At 44.2% G+C, this 18,662-nt stretch overlaps 1 protein-coding gene across 15 annotated transcripts in view; it reads left to right on the top strand.

The window, feature by feature from the left end:
* Window positions 1-18,662, top strand: part of TCF7 (transcription factor 7) — a 139,762-nt gene that overhangs the window by 86,855 nt on the left and 34,245 nt on the right. For all 15 annotated transcript variants that reach the window (XM_075900378.1, XM_075900375.1, XM_075900374.1 and 12 more), the window contains 2 exons: window positions 10,060-10,192; window positions 13,521-13,611. In XM_075900378.1, the coding sequence (XP_075756493.1) occupies window positions 10,060-10,192; window positions 13,521-13,611 (224 nt within the window). The remainder of the gene's footprint in view (window positions 1-10,059; window positions 10,193-13,520; window positions 13,612-18,662) is intronic.

An 18,662-nucleotide genomic window follows, 5' to 3' on the forward strand; every position in this document is an offset into this window, starting at 1 on the left:
CAATTTGCGTAGCTCAAATTATGTACCTTATTTCAACCTACGGGTGCAGTATAGATGCACCCTGGAATGTGGCATATTCCTGTGATATGGAGACAGGATGATCCTTGAGGATGGTGTGTGATACACTCCTGAGGCAGCAGCCACGTCACCAGGGAAGCAATTATGTAGCAAAAATAGAAATTTTACCTTTTTGTTTCCCTAAATTAAAAAAAATTAGGAAAAACTACACTCTTCCTAGAACGATGCTGAGTTGTCTGTGCTTATTAACGAATTGGAAGCCTGGCATTCTCTGTGGTGTCTAAAGGACGGGGTAGGGCTCTAGAATCTTGGTTGTATTCACGAATCTGCCACTGACTTGCTCTGTGGTCATAACTGAATCACTGTGCCTACCTCTCTGTGGTATGGGGCATGGTCTTACCCTTATTTGTAAATTGCTGTGAGAGCTATGGGTGTGTCTAGAGTACATGGCTCCATCGTTGGAGCCATGTAAACTAGTGTACCCGACATTAAAATAAAAATGGCCGCTGCGCTGTGCCGACAATCAGCTGATCCGGCACAGCGTGGCAGTCTAGAGGTGGATTGGTTGACAAGGGAAGCCTTTGTCGACTGCTCCCTTATGCTTTGTGAAACGTCTAAACTGCCGCGCTGTGCCGGATCAGCTGATTGTCGGCACAGCGCGGTGGCCATGTTTATTTTAATGAAGCGGGGATTATTTAAATCCCTGCTTCATTGACTACGTTGGGTAAACTATTTGATTATGGCTTTGTCGACGGAGCCATGTAGTCTAGACACACCCTATGTGTGTAAAGCATTATACAAGTGAATGTGTTCTTCTATTTGGCAAATAACCTGCTTTTGCCAAAGAAGAGCTATTATGTTTTACCATTTGGAGGATGAAGAAACAGTGTGTGACACTGAAGTTCCAGGAGCCAGACCTTCTATGACAGGCAGATTTAATTAAGGGTCAGAGCAGAAGTGTCCTGCAATCATTCCTTGCATTATTCCAGTTTCAAGTAAGTACTCAGCGAAGAGAAGGGAAAGTCACAAGGAAACTACATGTAGTTTAGAGAATAGTCTGAAAGTTTTCACATTACAAGGTTTCCAGCATTTTGAAGCTGAGGGCTCAGAGGACCTGTTGTGTGCCACGTTGCAGGTGCAAACCAGTCTTCCCTAGTGTAGGGATATCCTCGGGCGGTACAGAGTTGATTCACCCAACTCGATGCCACTGTCCCTTTCAGCCAGGGCCGGCTCTAGGATATTTGCCATCCCAAGCAAAAATATGTTTTACACGCCCCGCCTCCCCCTCCCACCCCCGCTACACACACACACTTTGGCCCGTCGCTGCAGGACAAGCACTGAGGAGGAATGAGCCCCTTTAAAAAAAATAAAATAAAATAAAAAGCAAGCTGTACAAACATTCTAGAACACATAGTTACCAAGGCCACAATAGTAGAGCAGCAAGAGCGTGTGCTCCCCCTGCTGGCAGGCCCACGTCAGGCAGTAAGGCTGGCCGGAATGCCGCCCCTGGAGATGTGCCACCCCAAGCACATGCTTGGTGTGCTGGTGCCTAGAGCTGGCCCTGCTCCCAGCCCTTGGCACAGGGGTTAATAAGGGGCATGGCTAGAGCGTGCTATGCTCCAGTGATCTCCAGCTGCTGCAACAGTCTCTTGGGGGCTGCTGAAAGCAGATGCAAAGTTAGAGCAGCCCTGAGGCTACTCTCATTTGTGCCAGGAATGCAAACAAATCCACAGCCGCCCTAGGGAGCCTCGGGTAGTATAAAATATGCCTTTTACAATAGGACAATAAGTGAAAGAGTATAGAAAAGCAAGTAAAAAACCTGCTATTCAGAGAAGATTTGAGTAATGAGTAGGAATTGAGACCCAGAGGTTAGGGTATTTCCTATGATGTCTCAAACACAAAATTTGGAGCGCACATACTTTCTTGTTGTTTTACTTATTTTATATTATTGGTATATTTTTGTAGTGGCTTGCTTGGATGAAGCACTAACAGACTGCTCTGTAACTGCATAATCTGCCATTTAACTGCAATTTTCCCAAGCCTCAGGAACACTTGAGGTTTTTTTTTTTTTTTAAAGGACAACACCCAGAAGGCAAAGCCAAATAGTTGCAGAATATTTAAAATTATCAAAAGTGTAATGGAAAAAGACTTTGATTATAAATCCCCACCCTCCTATTGAGGAATCAGGATACGAAAGCGCATGGTCAGTTAGTTTAGTTAGTGCACTTCATTTTTAGGTGATGGTGATACTGCAGGTTCTGAATTTTGCTAATATCCTCTGCGAATGTCCGTAACCTGCTGCTAGGGTTGGCCTAACTGTTATAAAGTGTCAACAAAATCCTCCAGCTAGTTTCTTCTAAAAGATAAAGGAAATCTGAGAAATAACTTATAACTTTAACGTACATAGTTTTGTTTTATACATCTATGTACTTGTTCCCTCATCCCCATTTTGAACAAATCTCCTTGAACTGTTATCTCCTGTATCAAATGTGTAAATACTTGTTCAGGGAATGGTGCCCCATGCACAGTCCCTGATAGAAAGATCCATGTTTATCACAAAAGCTAAGCTCCTCTGCCGTCTTTGTCTGTTGTTTAATTCAAATTGTGGTTGGATGTGTTGGTTCTTCTGCTTTAATGTGTTAATTCTGGGGTTACCTGCATTTCTCTTATTTTCAATGTGTGATGAACAAAGCACAGACATGGAATACCATGTGAGGGACCATAAGAAAGTTTATTATCTAGCTGAGTGATACATCCACAGCTCATGTCTGCAGACCAGCTGAGGGCTCTGACCCAGAGTGCTTGATCCAACTCCCAGTGAAGTTAATAAAAATGACTTTCATTGATCGTTCCCTAGTGAGCTATGGGCCACTAGAATTAAGTGTCTTCCTTTCAGTTATGACTTATCTATACAAGGGGATTTTCCAAAACATTTCCTCTAGCAGCTAATTTGGATGCAGCTCCACCAATGGCAGTAATGCTGGAATCCCAAGCAACGTTCCCTCTAATCTTTTCCATATACGTGCGGAATAATTTTTGTGTGCAAGACGTGCGAATGTGCACAATCAGCAGAAACAAAAATTAGCTGTGGGTGTCTGCTCATCAGCAGGATGGAATCTCTCCTGAGCAGCCGCAGAAGCACAGAGCTTACAGGGAACACTGATCCCAAGTATAGGTAAGGTCCTGGGGCTGTTGACCTTTTTAGCAGTGTGTCAGTTTTGGATGATGCAGTGGTGAAACTGGAGGTGGCTCCAGTAACCATGCTTAGCCAGGAATAAATGGTGCTGTTTGCACATGCATCTTGAATGCATTTGGCCAAAGGTGGGGTTGCCTAATACTTGATCCTGCAGTGAAGGGAAAGATACTGTGGTGGAGGTGGGGAGGAGTAGGAATCTTCCGGTTTTATGTCCATTCAGCAAGAATAAGAACTTGATAGTTAGCCTATCTTCTCTTGCAGTTGGGCACATTTGTATGTAAGGGAGGAAGTCTCCTAATTGTCCCTTGACAGCAGTTCATCTTCCTTAATAATCAATGGCTTATCTGCATTTCTGCACTGCCCATCCAATTACATTAGTTAGGAAAGCGGCTTTTTTTGCTTCAAAGTGAAAGCTACTTCTCTCTGGCCCCCTTTTTTTTTTTTTTTTCCTCCCCACACACAATTTCACACAGGTTAGTAGGTCTGAGTAATCTCAGGAGTGTGGCTACTTAAAAGTAAGAGCAGTATAAGATTATACATGACAGTGACAGGAAATCTGCACCAGACACCGTGTTATTTGGTTACCACGGTGAACAAAAAGAGAAAACACAGTTGCGCACTTAAGAAAGTAGGTGTTTGGAGACAACTCTGAGATGTCAAACTTTGTCAGGGAAAATGATGGCCCAGGATGCAAGAATATTCAGTTACCATGTTTTATTTGGGGAAAACAGTTCTTACATTATTGTATGTGTTCATCTTTGTGAGCGTAAAACCTGTGTGGGTAGCAGAGCAGTGCAAGCTGGCCGGTAGCGCTTAGCAATGGTCCCATTTTAAGGGCGAGACGATGGGTTAATCTCTATGGCTTACTCATTCCTTGGTCTCTACTGAGACTGTGAACAAGGACTCACAGTTTGGTGGGTTCTGATGTAGACATCTGTGCATAGACAGCTGGATTGAAACCAGCCTGGTTATTTTAGATAGGCATCTAAGCAGCACATCAGTCGATAACTAAAAAGTTTGTCACCTCTGACCTAAAATCGATTTAAATCGGTGACTTTTATCTAAAAGTTTAGAGCAGGGCTACTCAACACGCGGCCCGTATTTTTGCGGCCTGCAGTGCGGTTTGGGTTTACACAGGGCTCAACATGCAGATCCTTTCAACATGGCCTCCACTGGGAACACGGTCCACAGTGGTGAGGTATCTCCTAGGCGGGGTGAGCATTGAAAGACACAAGCTGACGGGCTGGCTGGAACAGACGGGTACAGGGTGTCGACATTTCTAGTTCCCAGGCAGGCGGTATCAGCAGCACCAGGGCATTGTGGGAAGTGCTGGCTGCTTAGCCTTGTGGACCAGAGAGTACTGGGACACAAAGGTTCAAACTCTAGGATGAAACTCTGTTGGACATGAAGGAGAGTGAAGAATCTGCTCCTTTGTGGACAAATGAAATGCGAAAATTTAGATTTTCAAAATCATTCGGCATTAGCCTAATTCTGTTCCCATTTAAGTCAATGGAAGTTTTACCACTGACTTCGTTGAAGGCAGAATTCATCTAAAAGAACTTTTTTAAAAAAAAATCCTATTCTTAAATATACCAAGGGCTGGCTTGTCAGTTAGGCAAGTGAAATTGTACATATACTTTGCTTGTGCCTAAGGTCTGTGCATAAAACACTTAGTGCATAGATCAGATATTTGTACAAGCACCTGAGTATAGTGATGGTTTTTAGTGTGTAGTGATAACTGATTTGTGTGTGTCTGCTGGGTATTAACATAGGGTACGTCTACAGTGCACACTTATTTCTAAATAAGCTATTCCAGAATAGTTATTCCAAAATAGCTTACAGGCAGTCCCCGACTTGCGCGGATCCGACTTATGTCGGATCCGCACTTACGAATGGGGCTTTTCTCGCCCCGGAGCTCACAGGCGGCGGATCGCCACCCGTGTCCTACGGGGCGAGAAAAGCTTCTCCCGGTCTCCCTGGTCTGCTGGGGGGGGTCCAGCAAAGCCGCTGGACCCCCCCAGCAGACCAGGGACACCGGAGCAAAGCCGCCCAGGCGGGGGGAGTCCCGCTGCCTGGGCGGCTTTGCTCGTTTGCCCCGGAGCAAAGCCACCCAGGCGGCGGGACTCCCCCCGCCTGGGCGGCTTTGCTCCTGTCCCCCTGGTCTGCTGGGGGGGGGTCCAGCAAAGCCGCTGGACCCCGCCAGCAGACCAGGGACACCCGAGCAAAGCCGCCCAGGTGCAGGGAATCCCGCTGCCTGGGCGGCTTTGCTCGTTTGCCCCGGAGCAAAGCCACCCAGGCGGCGGGACTCCCCCCGCCTGGGCGGCTTTGCTCCTGTCCCCCTGGTGTGCTGGGGGGGTGTCCAGCAAAGCCACTGGACCCCCCCAGCAGATCAGGGACATCCGAGCAAAGCCGCCGCCTGGGCGGCTTTGCTCCCAGACAAAAGAGCAAAGCCGCCCAGGCGGCGGCTTTGCTCTGGTGTCCCTGGTCTGCTGTGGGGGGGTGCAGCTAGTGTCCCTCTCCCCCAGCAGACCAGGCTTTTCTTGCCTACCCCTGGGGTAGAGCAGCTGGGGGCTGCCGGGTTCGTCCCGCAGCGCCGCTCCGGACCAACCCGGCAGCACCCGAGCTGCTCTGCCCCAGGTGTCGTGATTCAGCCGCTGCTGGTCAGTTTCAGCAGCGGCTGAATCAGGACGCCTGGGGCAGAGCAGCTGGGGTGCTGCTGGGTTGCTCCAGTAGCGCCGAGGAGCCGCGCTACTGGAGCAATCCAGCAGCACCCCAGCTACTCTGCCCCAGGCATCCCCAAGACAGCCGCTGCTGAAACTGACCAGCGGCTGACTACAGGAAGCCCCAGGCTTCCTGGAATCAGCCGCTGATCAGTTTCAGCAGCAGCTGACTTGGGGACGCCTGGGTTTCTTAAGTTGAATCTGTATGTAAGTCAGAACTGGCATCCAGATTCAGCCGCGGTTGAAACTGATCAGTTTCAGCAGCGGCTGACACCAGTTCTGACTTACATACAGATTCAACTTAAGAACAAACCTACAGTCCCTATCTTGTACGTAACCTGGGGACTGCCTGTATTTCGAAATTGCCTGTCTATACTTCAGGGAAGCTTCAAAATTAGTCTGAGGCAGATTTCCCTAATGTAGACGTGTTATCTCAATTAAGAGCCCTGGAAGGACAGGGGAGGAGTAACTTAGAATGGCCCTTCTGAAGGGGCTATTTGAAGTAGCAGCAGTGGAGTCTGTACACACACCTTATTTCGAAATAGCTATTTAGGAATAGGCATTGTTCCTTGCAGAATGAGGTTTATAGATTTTGGAATAAGGTGTCCGTTATTTCAAAATTATTTTGAAATAACAGAATGGCTGTGTTGACACTCGCATTATTTCAAAATAATGCTAATTATCTCAAAATAAGGGTGCAGTGTAAACACACTCATACTGAGTTAAAAATGTGGAGCTGTAAATATACACTTGCATATCCTTAACTTTGAAAATCTGGCACTTAATTAGGCTTCAGTTATACCCAATATCAGAAGTATCCCTGAAAAACTATTCCAGACCTCATCTCTTGTTCCAAAGTTATCAAAATTCAGTACTTCATGGTAGAACCTAAAGATCCCATGTTTGACTGATCACTTTCCAGGTTTGAAGTGTTGCTTTGCTTTCACTCTTATTTACTTGAACAAACATTTGGTAGCAAATACAAATGTGAAGTAACAGTTTCTCCTAGCACAGATTATTTTCCACTTAATACAGAGAAATAAATATATGTTGCATAGCATTTTACCCAAGAATTTAAAAATACTTTGTACAAGTTTAGCTTTGCGAGACTTCTGTAGACTATGTATTATTATTCCTCTTTTTTATAAATGGGGAAAAACCAAGACACAGATGCCTGATTATCCATTTTCTTCTACCTGTGCAAACTGAAGCTACGTCTATACTGTAGCCTTGCGGAAAAGCATACGCAAATGAATCGCGGCGTGGAATATGGCCATGCTTCATTTGCATAAATAATGAGCAGCAAGAGGCTTTTGTGCAAAAACGAGCCATGTAGACTTTTTGCGCAAAATCCCCCTCTTGTGCAAGAGCCATTCTTTCTCAAAAAATGAGGAAGAATGGCTCTCGCGCAAGAGGGGGGTTTGGTGCAAAAGCCTTTTCCGCAAAAACGGCTGCTCATTACTTATGCAAATGGAGCTCAGCAATATTCCACGCTGCACTTCATTTGCATATGCTTTTCCACAAGAAGGCTACAGCATAGACGTAGCCGGAGTGTGAAACTGCTATGAAATCAGAAAAGTCTAGTGTTTTATACTCAACTTGCACAGGTGTAAATGCTAAGCCATATGAAAGGCAGCGGCAAATCAAGCCTAGAGATAAGTGACTTGCCTGCAGCTATAAAACAAATCATGTGTAGGTTCTGCAATAGAACCCAGATGATCTGATATGGAAACCCCTGCTTTAATCACTGACCAACATTTGTACATAACCCACTCCTATTCCTCCTAATGTTGTACTGTTGTCTGTCCTAATGTTGTCTATGTATTTTCCCTGGGATAAATCCTGACTATTTTTCCCCAATCATGAAGAAGTCAGTCTGGGTTAAAAGGCAATTGTGGGCGAAACTGGGCAAGTATGAAACAGCAGACATGCTTTAGGCAAACAGCAATGTTGTATGTGTGTTTTTCTTACAGCACTGCAACTGTTTTAAACAAGTTCCCTTTTCTTTGCACCAACATGCAGAAATATTCTACATTGTGCTTAAAACAGCAACCTGATTTCACAAAGATTTCAGGCCTTGATTGTTCTGAGGATGTAACAGAGAGAGACTGAAATTTTTCTTTTTTGAAATTAGTTTTGTTTGCTGCAGTCTTCAGATTTGTCCATGACTACCATGAAGTTACTCAGGTTTTGTGGTAGGGATGTAAAAAATGTGTACAAATATTAACCGGGTAACCGATCAAAATTCTGTTACATGGTTAAGTCAGGGCAGCTAGCCCGTGGGGCATGGTGTTGTGTGCCTGGTTAGGCTGTGGATCAGCCCGTGGCACGGGGGAGCTACTCCGGCTGGGCGGACATCAGTTAATTGGTTACCGATAAGCATCACCCAGTAAGGTTACCCATTTAAATCCCCATTTGGTGCTGCAAAAGCTATAGGTTTTGTTGAAATTTTCTCTGGATCAACACTAGCACTCAAAGCCAATGTTTTCAAAGTGCCTGCTAAATATGGGTTTCTCTGTTTTTGAGAAACATCCTGGGACTGATTTTTCAGAGGTGCTGAGAACCTAAAACGACTAGAATCTGTGACTAGTATGTGTGTAAACTAGACCCAGAGAGTTCTGTAAGCGCCTAAATTCTCTAGTCTAGACTTAGTGTAAAACCTATTAGGACTCTTCAAGGACAGTCTTTCCTTTGGATATTCGAAAGTATAGCTCAGGAATCTGGAGAGACTGTTAGAACATATTCTCCTTTTGCTTTCCTATTGGTCTCCTTTCCTTTTTTGCTCCTTTCTTTCTTCACTAGCAGCTGAAGGGCTTGTGCTCTTTCCAGAATCACTACATTTGCCACCTGTCCCTACTTCAAAAAGACAACTGCCTATGGTTTAGCAGAATCTGAAGCCAGGGAGTGTCTTTGCTAACTACAAATTAGCACTGAAGGTCAGAGCTGTGCTGTTTATTCTTTACTTTCAGTCTCACACTTTTCTGTGCCATTATTTTCCTCATGTCATAAAGGGCAACCAAGAGGGGCCAGTTTATCACTTTCCTTAAAGCCATTTTGCCATGTGTTCTTTAAGTTTTCTCCCGAGGGACTGTGTTTATTTCTGCTGATATGAAAGCATTTGGTAGTTGAAGTGGATCGATGTAAAGTATAGCACTTTATGCTTTAACAGAGAGGACTAAACTTATTCCAAAGACAGGGGCAGAGTGAGGGCAGTGGCTTCACCAGAACTTACTGAGCATGCTCGGTCCAAACCAAACAGCAAGTCTGGTGGGGGCATGACCGCAAGCGTCCCCTCACTCCCCACGCATCATCTCTGACTCATTCTGTCCAACGTCTGAGTGTGCGAATAATAGACTTCAAGTCTGCTAAACTGAAGAGCCCCTGGAGAGAGAGTCTTTGTATTAGTGCACATCTTCCAAAAGATCACCGAGCATCCAAAATACACACACCGGGCCTGTCACTTACTTTAGTCTGGAATACTTATGTTCAAATTTGGATTTAGAAAAGAGAGAAGGTAGGAAGGAGCATGCAGGGACCCTTTTGCCTCAGCAGAGGGAACTGATAGGGCAAATAGAAGGTGCTACCACAGCCGTACATTTGCTAACATGTTCCATTTCATTCCTGAGATAAAGAAGGTATTTGAGATGCAGAAGAGGCATCACCACTGCACAATACAAAAACTTCAAGGTGGTTGTGCCTGTTCAGGGGAATAATATATATATGATCAGAAACTGTGTTTTTATTTGACAGTGATAGTCCAAAATACAACAGCTCACAGCAGTGTTGCTGTTTTTGTGGATCTTTCCTGTAAGGAACTGCAGGGTTTGTTTATTTAGGTAAAGGCATTGTTCTGCTCAGTCTTGGAGAGGATTTATTATCATTCTCAGCATCTCATTTTGAAAGCCAGGCCTATGGAGGGCACTTGGAGCCTTAGGCAGGCAGGAATAGCTGCTTCCATATATATTTACCCTGTGCAGTCTCTGAGCTGGGCCTTTGCTGGTGCTAGGAATAGCATTTCTAATTGTGTTGGCTTAGACTCTTAATTCCAGATATTCAGTACATCTGGATCATGAAGCACAAAGGCGTAAATTTCTGAAGCCTTTCCCATCCCCTTGTCTTTTACAGTCTAACAAGGTTCCTGTAGTGCAGCCGTCCCACGGAGTCCATCCACTCACCCCCCTCATTCCATACAGCAACGAACATTTCAGCCATGGCTCCCACTCACCACACCTGCCAGCCGACATCAGCCAGAAACAAGGTAACACTTATCCTACATAAGCTTATTGGGGGGAGGGGCTCTCATGATGGTTCAGAAGAGAGCTGAGGCCAGAAGCTGTTGAAATTAGAGTTGCTACCTAGCCAGTGTTTCTCCAGCAGAGCAAGATTCTGTAACCTATGTCCAGTTTAAAAAAATGACTAGCAATGCAAACATTTAGTGCCATGAGCCGTGGGTAGGTGTGGGCATGGACTAGCAGGGAAATTTGCTTGGGATTTAACTTATTGGGGATGCTCCGCAATCATGATCAAGAGAGACTTGAACGTCAAAAAGTGTTTGCCTGAATCCTCCATTTTGCTTAATTCCCCATGTAATATAATGCTTTTTATAGCCTCAGAACAGACCAGGGTTTGGGGATGATTCACAAAAGTCAATCAGAAAATGGAAAGTAACCTTTCCTTTGACAAATACCAGAACAGTTGTCAGGTTGTCATTTTGAGAAAATAAATGCTTGAAACAGGAAATATTTTGACTAACTAGGATCTGCGTCTGGTGTGTAGCTGGATTTCTTTGCAGTCTGCGGCCATGTGTATGTAGTCAACCTGTGTGACAACCACTTGTGTTTCTCTTATTTGTTAATATAATACACAACGGTCAGTCATCTCCGGAAGGGCACAGACAAAAGCTCAGTAAGGAGAGGTTAGATGTGGTACTGTGGAAAGTGAATATGTATGTATGAATTGATCATAAATCATTTTTGGTTGGCTGATGGAAAGAAGCTGCTTTGGTGCATCAGACTCAAAAATCCTCCAAGTTCATCCAAAGCTTTGCTGAAGTTCACAAACTATGGGCAGACCATAAGCATAGTTTCAGATAAATCTAGATAAAATTTACATATTTGGGTCAACCTAAATTCTTGCCGGGATCTTGAGTTCATTTGAACCTGGAAGTTAGTAGAAAACTCCAGGTGCAAATACAAGATGCTGTTTCATGCAAAGCCCCACATATCAAAGCCACATAGTTTACCTACCATTCTAAGCTTTCTGTGATGCTATCCTGCAAACATCCCCATTGAAAGGTAAAGAAATGAAGTGGTCTACCCACACAGTATTGTTCCTCACCTTTTGCAGGGAGGGGGATGTTCTGTAATTTCATGCAACAGCCACCAGTCTGCATAGTCTCCATTTCTAAAGCTTCTGAGCGTGTTGCAAAATGATAGCCTTGCTGAGTTGAGAGAGCTGCCTAACGATGTGCCATCAAGGAAGGGGAGTGGGTACAGAGGTGATGCTGATTTGTCAGCAGTTTGAACCGGAAGGGCCACATTCTGGTCTCACCAGTATAAAGCCACAGACTGCTGAGGATGGAACAGATACCAGAATAAGTCTGATGTTTCTTCCAGACAGCAAATCACTTGCCAACCACTAGCATATTATAAAGTCAACAGAAAAATAGGAAGTTAATACATTAAAACCTATTAGAAACTTGGCTATTGGCAAAGTTCCAAGTCTCACCAAAGTGGTGAAGGAAGGTTGGGGTTTTTTTTCTTCTTTTTTTAAATAATCTTGCTTGGCCCCTCAGAGAATATAAAACAATCCACTTTACTTCAGGCTACCCTTGAAAATGACTTGCAGAACAGAGCTCCATGACTGCTCAAGGGCTTTTGAAAAAGTGGCTGTGTGTAAACGTACTTCAGAGAGTTCCTATTAGTATGTAAAGCTTTAAACACTATAGCACCAGCCTACCCCAGGGACTGGCAGCTGCCCTATGTCCTTTCATGAAAATTAAGATTGGCACTGGAGCTGCTAATGATCCCACAGCATAAATCTCTATTGAGGGCCCATGAATCTAGAGTGCTGTCCTCCTGGAGGTAGGCCAAATGACTCTTCAGCGTCCTTCAGCTCAAGGTTTTAATGGCTGGTATATAACTGGAAGGGTATTAGATGTTCTGCCGTCACCGGGTAACTATACGAAAGTCAGTGCTGTGTTCAAGGCATCAATCATTTCACATCCTTCACCACCCTGGCCACACTTCGCTTCATCACACAGATAAATGTGTGCACCCATATACACGCACACATGCACGCACACACACTCGCTCTCTTTCTTTCCACCTGGGAGACCTTAATCTTCCCTCCCTTTTGAAGATAGGTGTCTAGATACCTGGAGCCTGGTTCTGTGTTTCAGTCCTGTCCAAGTGCAGTGTGACAGAATAGGGTGTGTGTTTTTCAGTGCCCTCATTTTGAGAACAGCTCAATTCCCATTTTGCCCTCAGTGTATGAGCAGCTTGAAGATGGCTCTATCTTTTTCCCAGCTACCCAAGGCTCCAAGAGAGGCTGGTGTGAAAGCAAGGAAAATAACCAGTGTATAAAGACACGGGCCACGCACCCTTTCCTCTCACCATGCCAGCAGTGAGAGCACTCAGGAAATCCGATTACCAAAGCGGAATTCCCAGCTGAAACAAGTTTATGGCCCCTTGACAGCAATGGAGCAGCACACACAGGCTGTGGGGAAACAGAAAATCAGACCCTTAAAATCCAGACCTCTCTGAAATGGAGTACACAAGCAAGGTACTGCTGGGGAAACAGCCGTGCTGGAACATCCCTGAAGAAAGCTAATGGCAAAAGCCAAGAGTACACAACAAAATGACAAGAATCCACAGAGAAGGGATTCTTACTCCTAAATGATGCAATTGGAAGAGCTTATCTGTGATGGGAGAGAGGGAGGGTGAGAGAGATGGGGATTTAAAACTTCTGGGATGGAACAGAAGTGCAAAGCATTGATGGGCAGGTGAGTGGTGTGACTTGTGCATTTCCCAAGCATGAGCAGAAGCATCATCCTTTTTCTGCAGTGATATTTGAAGGACCTCGCTCTGCCCTGCTGCCAGCAAAAGGCTACCCTGAAGGGCATTGTCTGGGAATGAGGCCCCGCTCCCCTGCCTGGGTCCATGGTGTTAGTAGCAGGGCTCATCCTAGCCCTCTGAAAATAACTGGCTAAACGCCAAGGTCAAAGCAGCAGTCAGCCTGTAGCTTGGACTCTCAAGAGTCCCCTTACACCCAACCTGTAGAGCGAGCCATAGTGTCTATTTAGTGAGCCCAGCCAACACAAACTGTGGTCCCAACTTGAGACACTCACTCCCCGATGCCGTGTAAACACGTCCTTAATGGTACAACCAAACCACTAAAAAGGAACTCTTGTGCATAGAAGAAAATGGTTGTTACACATGTTTCTCACAAGTCACCAATGCTGTCCTTCAACTAAATGGAAGTAAATAAAGGAATTGAAAACCTATTGACTACCATAAACATGGAAATGCTAGTGCCTGCTCTTCCCAAATTTCCTTCTCTTACTAAAGTCTTGATCCTCTTCTTAGGTGTCCACCGTCCTTCCCAAACATCGGATATCTCTAGTTTCTACTCCCTGCCTCCTGGTGGGGTTGGACAGATAACACCTTCTATGGGATGGTAAGTGTTGATAGTTTATCCCGGGCCTCTGTTTGCTGTTACTCCTGCATTCTAAGCCGCATTCTAAGTAGAGGCCTTTAATCTTCACAATGGTCACACCCCTGCTTCACAATACCTAATTTTTCCTGTTCCCTTTGAGGCTGAGAAGCAGAATTGTCTCCATTTTGCAAATGGAACGCATAGGCCTTGTCTATGCTAACCCCCCCCCCCCATCCCACCCCATCATCAATCTAATCTTCACTTCAGCTGTGCATATAGCATAGCTGAAGTTGATGTATTTACCCCCGTGTCTTGAATATGGTAAGGTCGGTGAGGGCTGTTGAAGTACTGGCACTGACGGGATAGCGTTTGGAGATCAATATATCGTGTCTGCTTAGACAATAGCCAGTGGATCAATCGTTGCAGCGTCGATCCCTGGCATAGTGGAGACAAGCCCTGAGACACAGAGAAACTAAGGGATTTGCCCCAGGTGACTCAGTGTTAGAGCTGGAATTAGGATTTGGGACCACTAGCTAGCAATCTCTCTATCTTCTCAGATGCCTTTCCCCACAGTATTTGACATTATAGAGGGATTTTAAAAAAATACACAGAGCTACTTGGGTCAGCAGTCCATTGCCCGTCCATTAGATGTAACCATGGCCTCTCATTTTGCATGGGCTACTAGTTCAGTTCTACTCTGAATGTACCCATGGACTGCTATTTTTGACCCTGCCAGAGTTTTGTGATCCATTTCTGTGTTCAGTCCACCAGAAGCTGCCTTTCAGACAGTGTAAGGCGACGGGGTGGGTGGGGAATAGTATGGCAGAGAACTGGCTCGACAGAGTACAAACAATGATTACTCACCCAACAGCAGGATGTGTGATGTTGAGAAGTCGAAAACTATAACAAGGGTTCAAAAAAGAACTAGTAAAATTCCTGGAGGATAGGTCCATCCGTGGATATTAGCCAGGATGGGCAAGAATGGTGTTCCTAGTCTCTGTTTGTCAGAAGCTGGGAATGGGTGACAGGGGAGGGATCACTTGATGATTTCCTGTTCTGTTCATTCCCTCTGGGGCACCTGGCTTTGGTCACTGTCTGAAGACAGGATACAGGACTAGAAGGACCTTTGGTCTGGCCCAATATGGCTTTTCTTCTGTGCATCCTGATATTATTCACACCCATGATCTCTTGGAATCTTGCCTTCTGGGCAGCCCTGAGGCATGCTTAGTATTACATTTAAATTCCTTAGTTTTTAATTAATCTTATTTTTGTCATTAAAACTGAGTGTCTTTGAATACACATAGGAACCAGATCTGGTGAGTCGGGAGATAACATTTTTGCATGATCTCTCTTCAGATTAGATCAGCCTTTTCAGTTAATTCTATCACCAGTTCCTGATAATGTACTGGAATTGTAGAGGCTTGAGGCAAGATTTTCAGCTGTAGGGTGAGCTTGGGAACATATGTCACGGACTATTGGCTTTGAGAAATTTTAAGATGAAACAATCAATGAACAACAGTATGCAAATAACAATTATCTACCTGTTGCTTTTGCAGAACCCTCATGTTACTGTAGACAAATAAATATCTTAAAACGAGAGAGGTGAAACAATTAAAGGACAATATAAAGTGTTAACTGGATTTTTCTTATTTAGTGATTTAAATATTTAACCACAAGGAAACAGAGACTGAGGCCAACCTTAGACTCATGTTTGGTTATGAGGAGATTTAAATTTTGCTTTTTATCCTAAACCATCAGGCAAAAACAAATAGGTTTCACTCCTCAAACAAGGTTATTGCTTATCAGGACAGACGAATAGAGACTTTAGGAGAAAAAAATGCTGGAGAAAAAGCAGCTATGATGCCAAATGCACAGCCTGGCCAGAGAATGGGAAGCTATTAAAGGCAGCCTAGTTACATGGGAAAAAATCTATTTCTCAAAGAGTTTGTTTGTTTGTTTGTTGGTAAGACAGGAAGTTTCATTCTGCTGACAGACACTACAGCATCTGGCAGGATTTGGCACTTTTTAACCAAGCGAGTCAGACAAGTTCATTAATGACTAATGAAACCGAGATGGTAAAATGACAAATAGAAAAATGGCCCCGTGGATCAGACAGCAAACCTTTCAAATAGCAAAATATGACTCTTTTCTTTCTTAAAATAGCTGTCTGCTGAAATTTACAAAATTCCATCAAACTGTTTCAAGGTTCCTAGTCCTAAATTTTAGTTTGATGCTTATTTTTCAAAATCTCTTGTGAACAGAAACATGATAAAGCTGCAGCAAGTGTCAAGCTTGGCTTCCCCCAGAGGAATGATGGATCCCCCAAAGGGAGTTTCCAATCAGAACTTCCTCTGAATTATGTAAATTATACTCTGTATTAGAGAAGTGCTTAGAAGCAACGATGGTTCTCAGCTATGTCCACTAAGACCTTCATCATGTGTTTACAATCCAAATGTTTTACATCTCCAGAGCCGCCCACACGTTATCAGCACTCTCCAGGCACTTCAGGGAAGCGTGACTGATATTTTCAGAAGCTTCAGAGGGGTAGCCGAGTTAGTCTTTAAAGTGCTACCAGACTACGTGTTGTTTAAATTTTTCCTGTTACAGACTAACAAAATATATAGATGGTATCATGTACTTTCGTGGGTACAACCCACTTCTTCAGATGACAAATGCTTCATCAAAGAGATAGGTCACCTGTTTAGGCTTTTACAGAGGTTTGGTGCTTAAACAGTGTGGAAGCTAATTGTGTAGGAAAAGAAATGCTGCAGAGACTCCTTGTGCCAATAACTAGCGCTGTGGTATGTGGACAGTTCTGAAGGTTCACTGTTCTGGAATGAAGCTGACTTCAAACGCAAAGCGGTCTTACTACAGGAAGCAGCTTTTCCTTAGCAAGCAGTGTAACAAGAGTTCAGCAGAAATGGTCTTTGTTCCTGCCGAGCATGTTGAGAAGAGGAGCTGCAATAACTCTCTCTTTAATTAGCTGGGATGACAGTCAGGAACTTCGAATAAAAATGAATTATAGTCCAGTCCAGTGAGTTTGATCGCTGGAGCCTGACAACACACCTTCCTTGTAAACTGTGTCATTTGTACAGCTCGCCCACTGAACTATGAAGGAAGCTTGCTGGTGTCTCCTTTCCCCCTCACCCTCTTTAAAGACAAAGAGCTGTCCTCTCATCATGGGGTGATACAATCTTTAATTGTACATTCCCAGCGATCATGGATTGGTTTTGCAATTGAATTAATTTGCATGTCAAAATCACTTTGGATAAAGGCTTGAGTGCCATGATCCTTCTGTATTCGGATATCTTGGCCTCTGGAGTAATGAATGTCACTTCTGGATTAACTTTGAATGTTTTCTCACTGGGGCAAGAGGGGAAATGTTAAACTTCAAACATTGTTTACGTTTCCTGATACATTGTAGCGCTTGACTATTTGTTGACAATGTTTATACTCTATCAACTTCTAAGCAGTGCTGAGAAGGATTTCTGTCTGGCAAATTGTAAACAGAGCAGGCCAGTTTTCAACCACGTGCACTAACTTTAATACAGAGCTTTTTAGGTTTCATCAAGTTCAGACATAGTAATTCACTGAGTGGCATAAACAGAAACCTTGTTCTATCAGGTTTAGGAGCTAAGTTCTGTGATTCTCCAGTTACAGCTCTTCAGGGCAGGGGCTCTGAATAACTCCAGGCACAAGGCAATTCAAGTCCTTTTTGGGACTTCTGGATGCTTCGGTGGTGGTGGTGGTGGTGGTGGTGGTGATGATGATGATGATGATGATTGTAATTAATGGTCCATGTTTTCAGAAGGTTGGGAAAACAATTGAAGCTGTTAATGCAGAGCACCTCTGTAAATCATCTTCAGTGATACTAATAATGATAACTGAAATTTAGAACAGATGTCTCAGTTTTCTTGTGCTTAAAAACCTCTGATTTTCAGTTTCTTGGGTTTGAAACTTCATACCCAGCTTTAAGCCAGAGGTGAAATAGTTTTTTAGGAAGTGTGTAGAAAATCCATTCTGAAGGGTGCATTTTAATCTGTCTGAGCATGGGGGAAAACAGTTTTTCATTTTATGGAGAAGACTACTCTGATACTTGCATTTTAGTAACACCAATAGCTACAGATGCCAAACCTGGCACATATGCAGTCCTACGCCTGGGATTTAAGCATTACTTTATTTGAAGGAATCTATAGCCCAACCCGAAGCTTGTGCAAATCAGCATAGCTTTGTTGAAGTAAGAATTTTCAGTTCAGTTCTGGGAAGTGACACCAATTTACACTACTTGAGCATTTGTTGCCTACTTTTGAAATCAGATAATTTTAGAACAATATATAATGCACAGTGTGTTGTTTTCCTTGCCCAGTTAAAAAGTCTACCAAAGCATGCTACTCTAGTGATCCCAGGTGCAGATATTTGATTTTGTGGCCTGCACTGTGCAGGGGGTCAGACTAGATGATCATAATGGTCCCTTCTGACCTTAAAGTCTATGGCTGTGTCTACACTGGGCCACTTATTCCGGAAAATCAGCCGCTTTTCCGGAATAAGCTGCGAGCTGTCTGCACTGGCCCTTGAATTTCCGGAAAAGCAACGATGCTCTACTGTACAAAATCAGCTGGTATTCCGGAAAAACTATTCTGCTCCCGCTCGGGCATAAGTCCTTATTCCGGAACACTGTTCCGGAAAAGGGCCAGTGTAGACAGCCCAGTAGTCTTTTCCGGAAAAAAGCCCCGATCGCGAAAATGGCGATCGGGGCTCTTTTCCGGAAAAGCGTGTCTACATTGGCCACAGATGCTTTTCCGGAAAAAGGGCTTTTCCGGAAAAGCAGCCTGCCAATGTAGACGCTCCTTTTCCAGAAAAACTGAAAACGGAATAGTATTCCGTTTTAAGCAGTTCCGGAAATTCATGCCAGTGTAGACGTAGCCTCCGAGTCTATGATTGGTAGACCATTCCCCTAATCACCAGCATGGGTTTGAGGCTGATTTTTGAACTTGGCAGTTCATTGGTATTGCACAGCAACTTTCTATGCCTTGTAAACACCTTTTCAGTCAAGGTATGCATTGCTAAACAGT

Source organism: Pelodiscus sinensis, chromosome 17, assembly GCF_049634645.1.
Source record: "Pelodiscus sinensis isolate JC-2024 chromosome 17, ASM4963464v1, whole genome shotgun sequence".
In the NCBI taxonomy this organism is placed as follows: Eukaryota; Metazoa; Chordata; order Testudines; family Trionychidae; genus Pelodiscus; species Pelodiscus sinensis.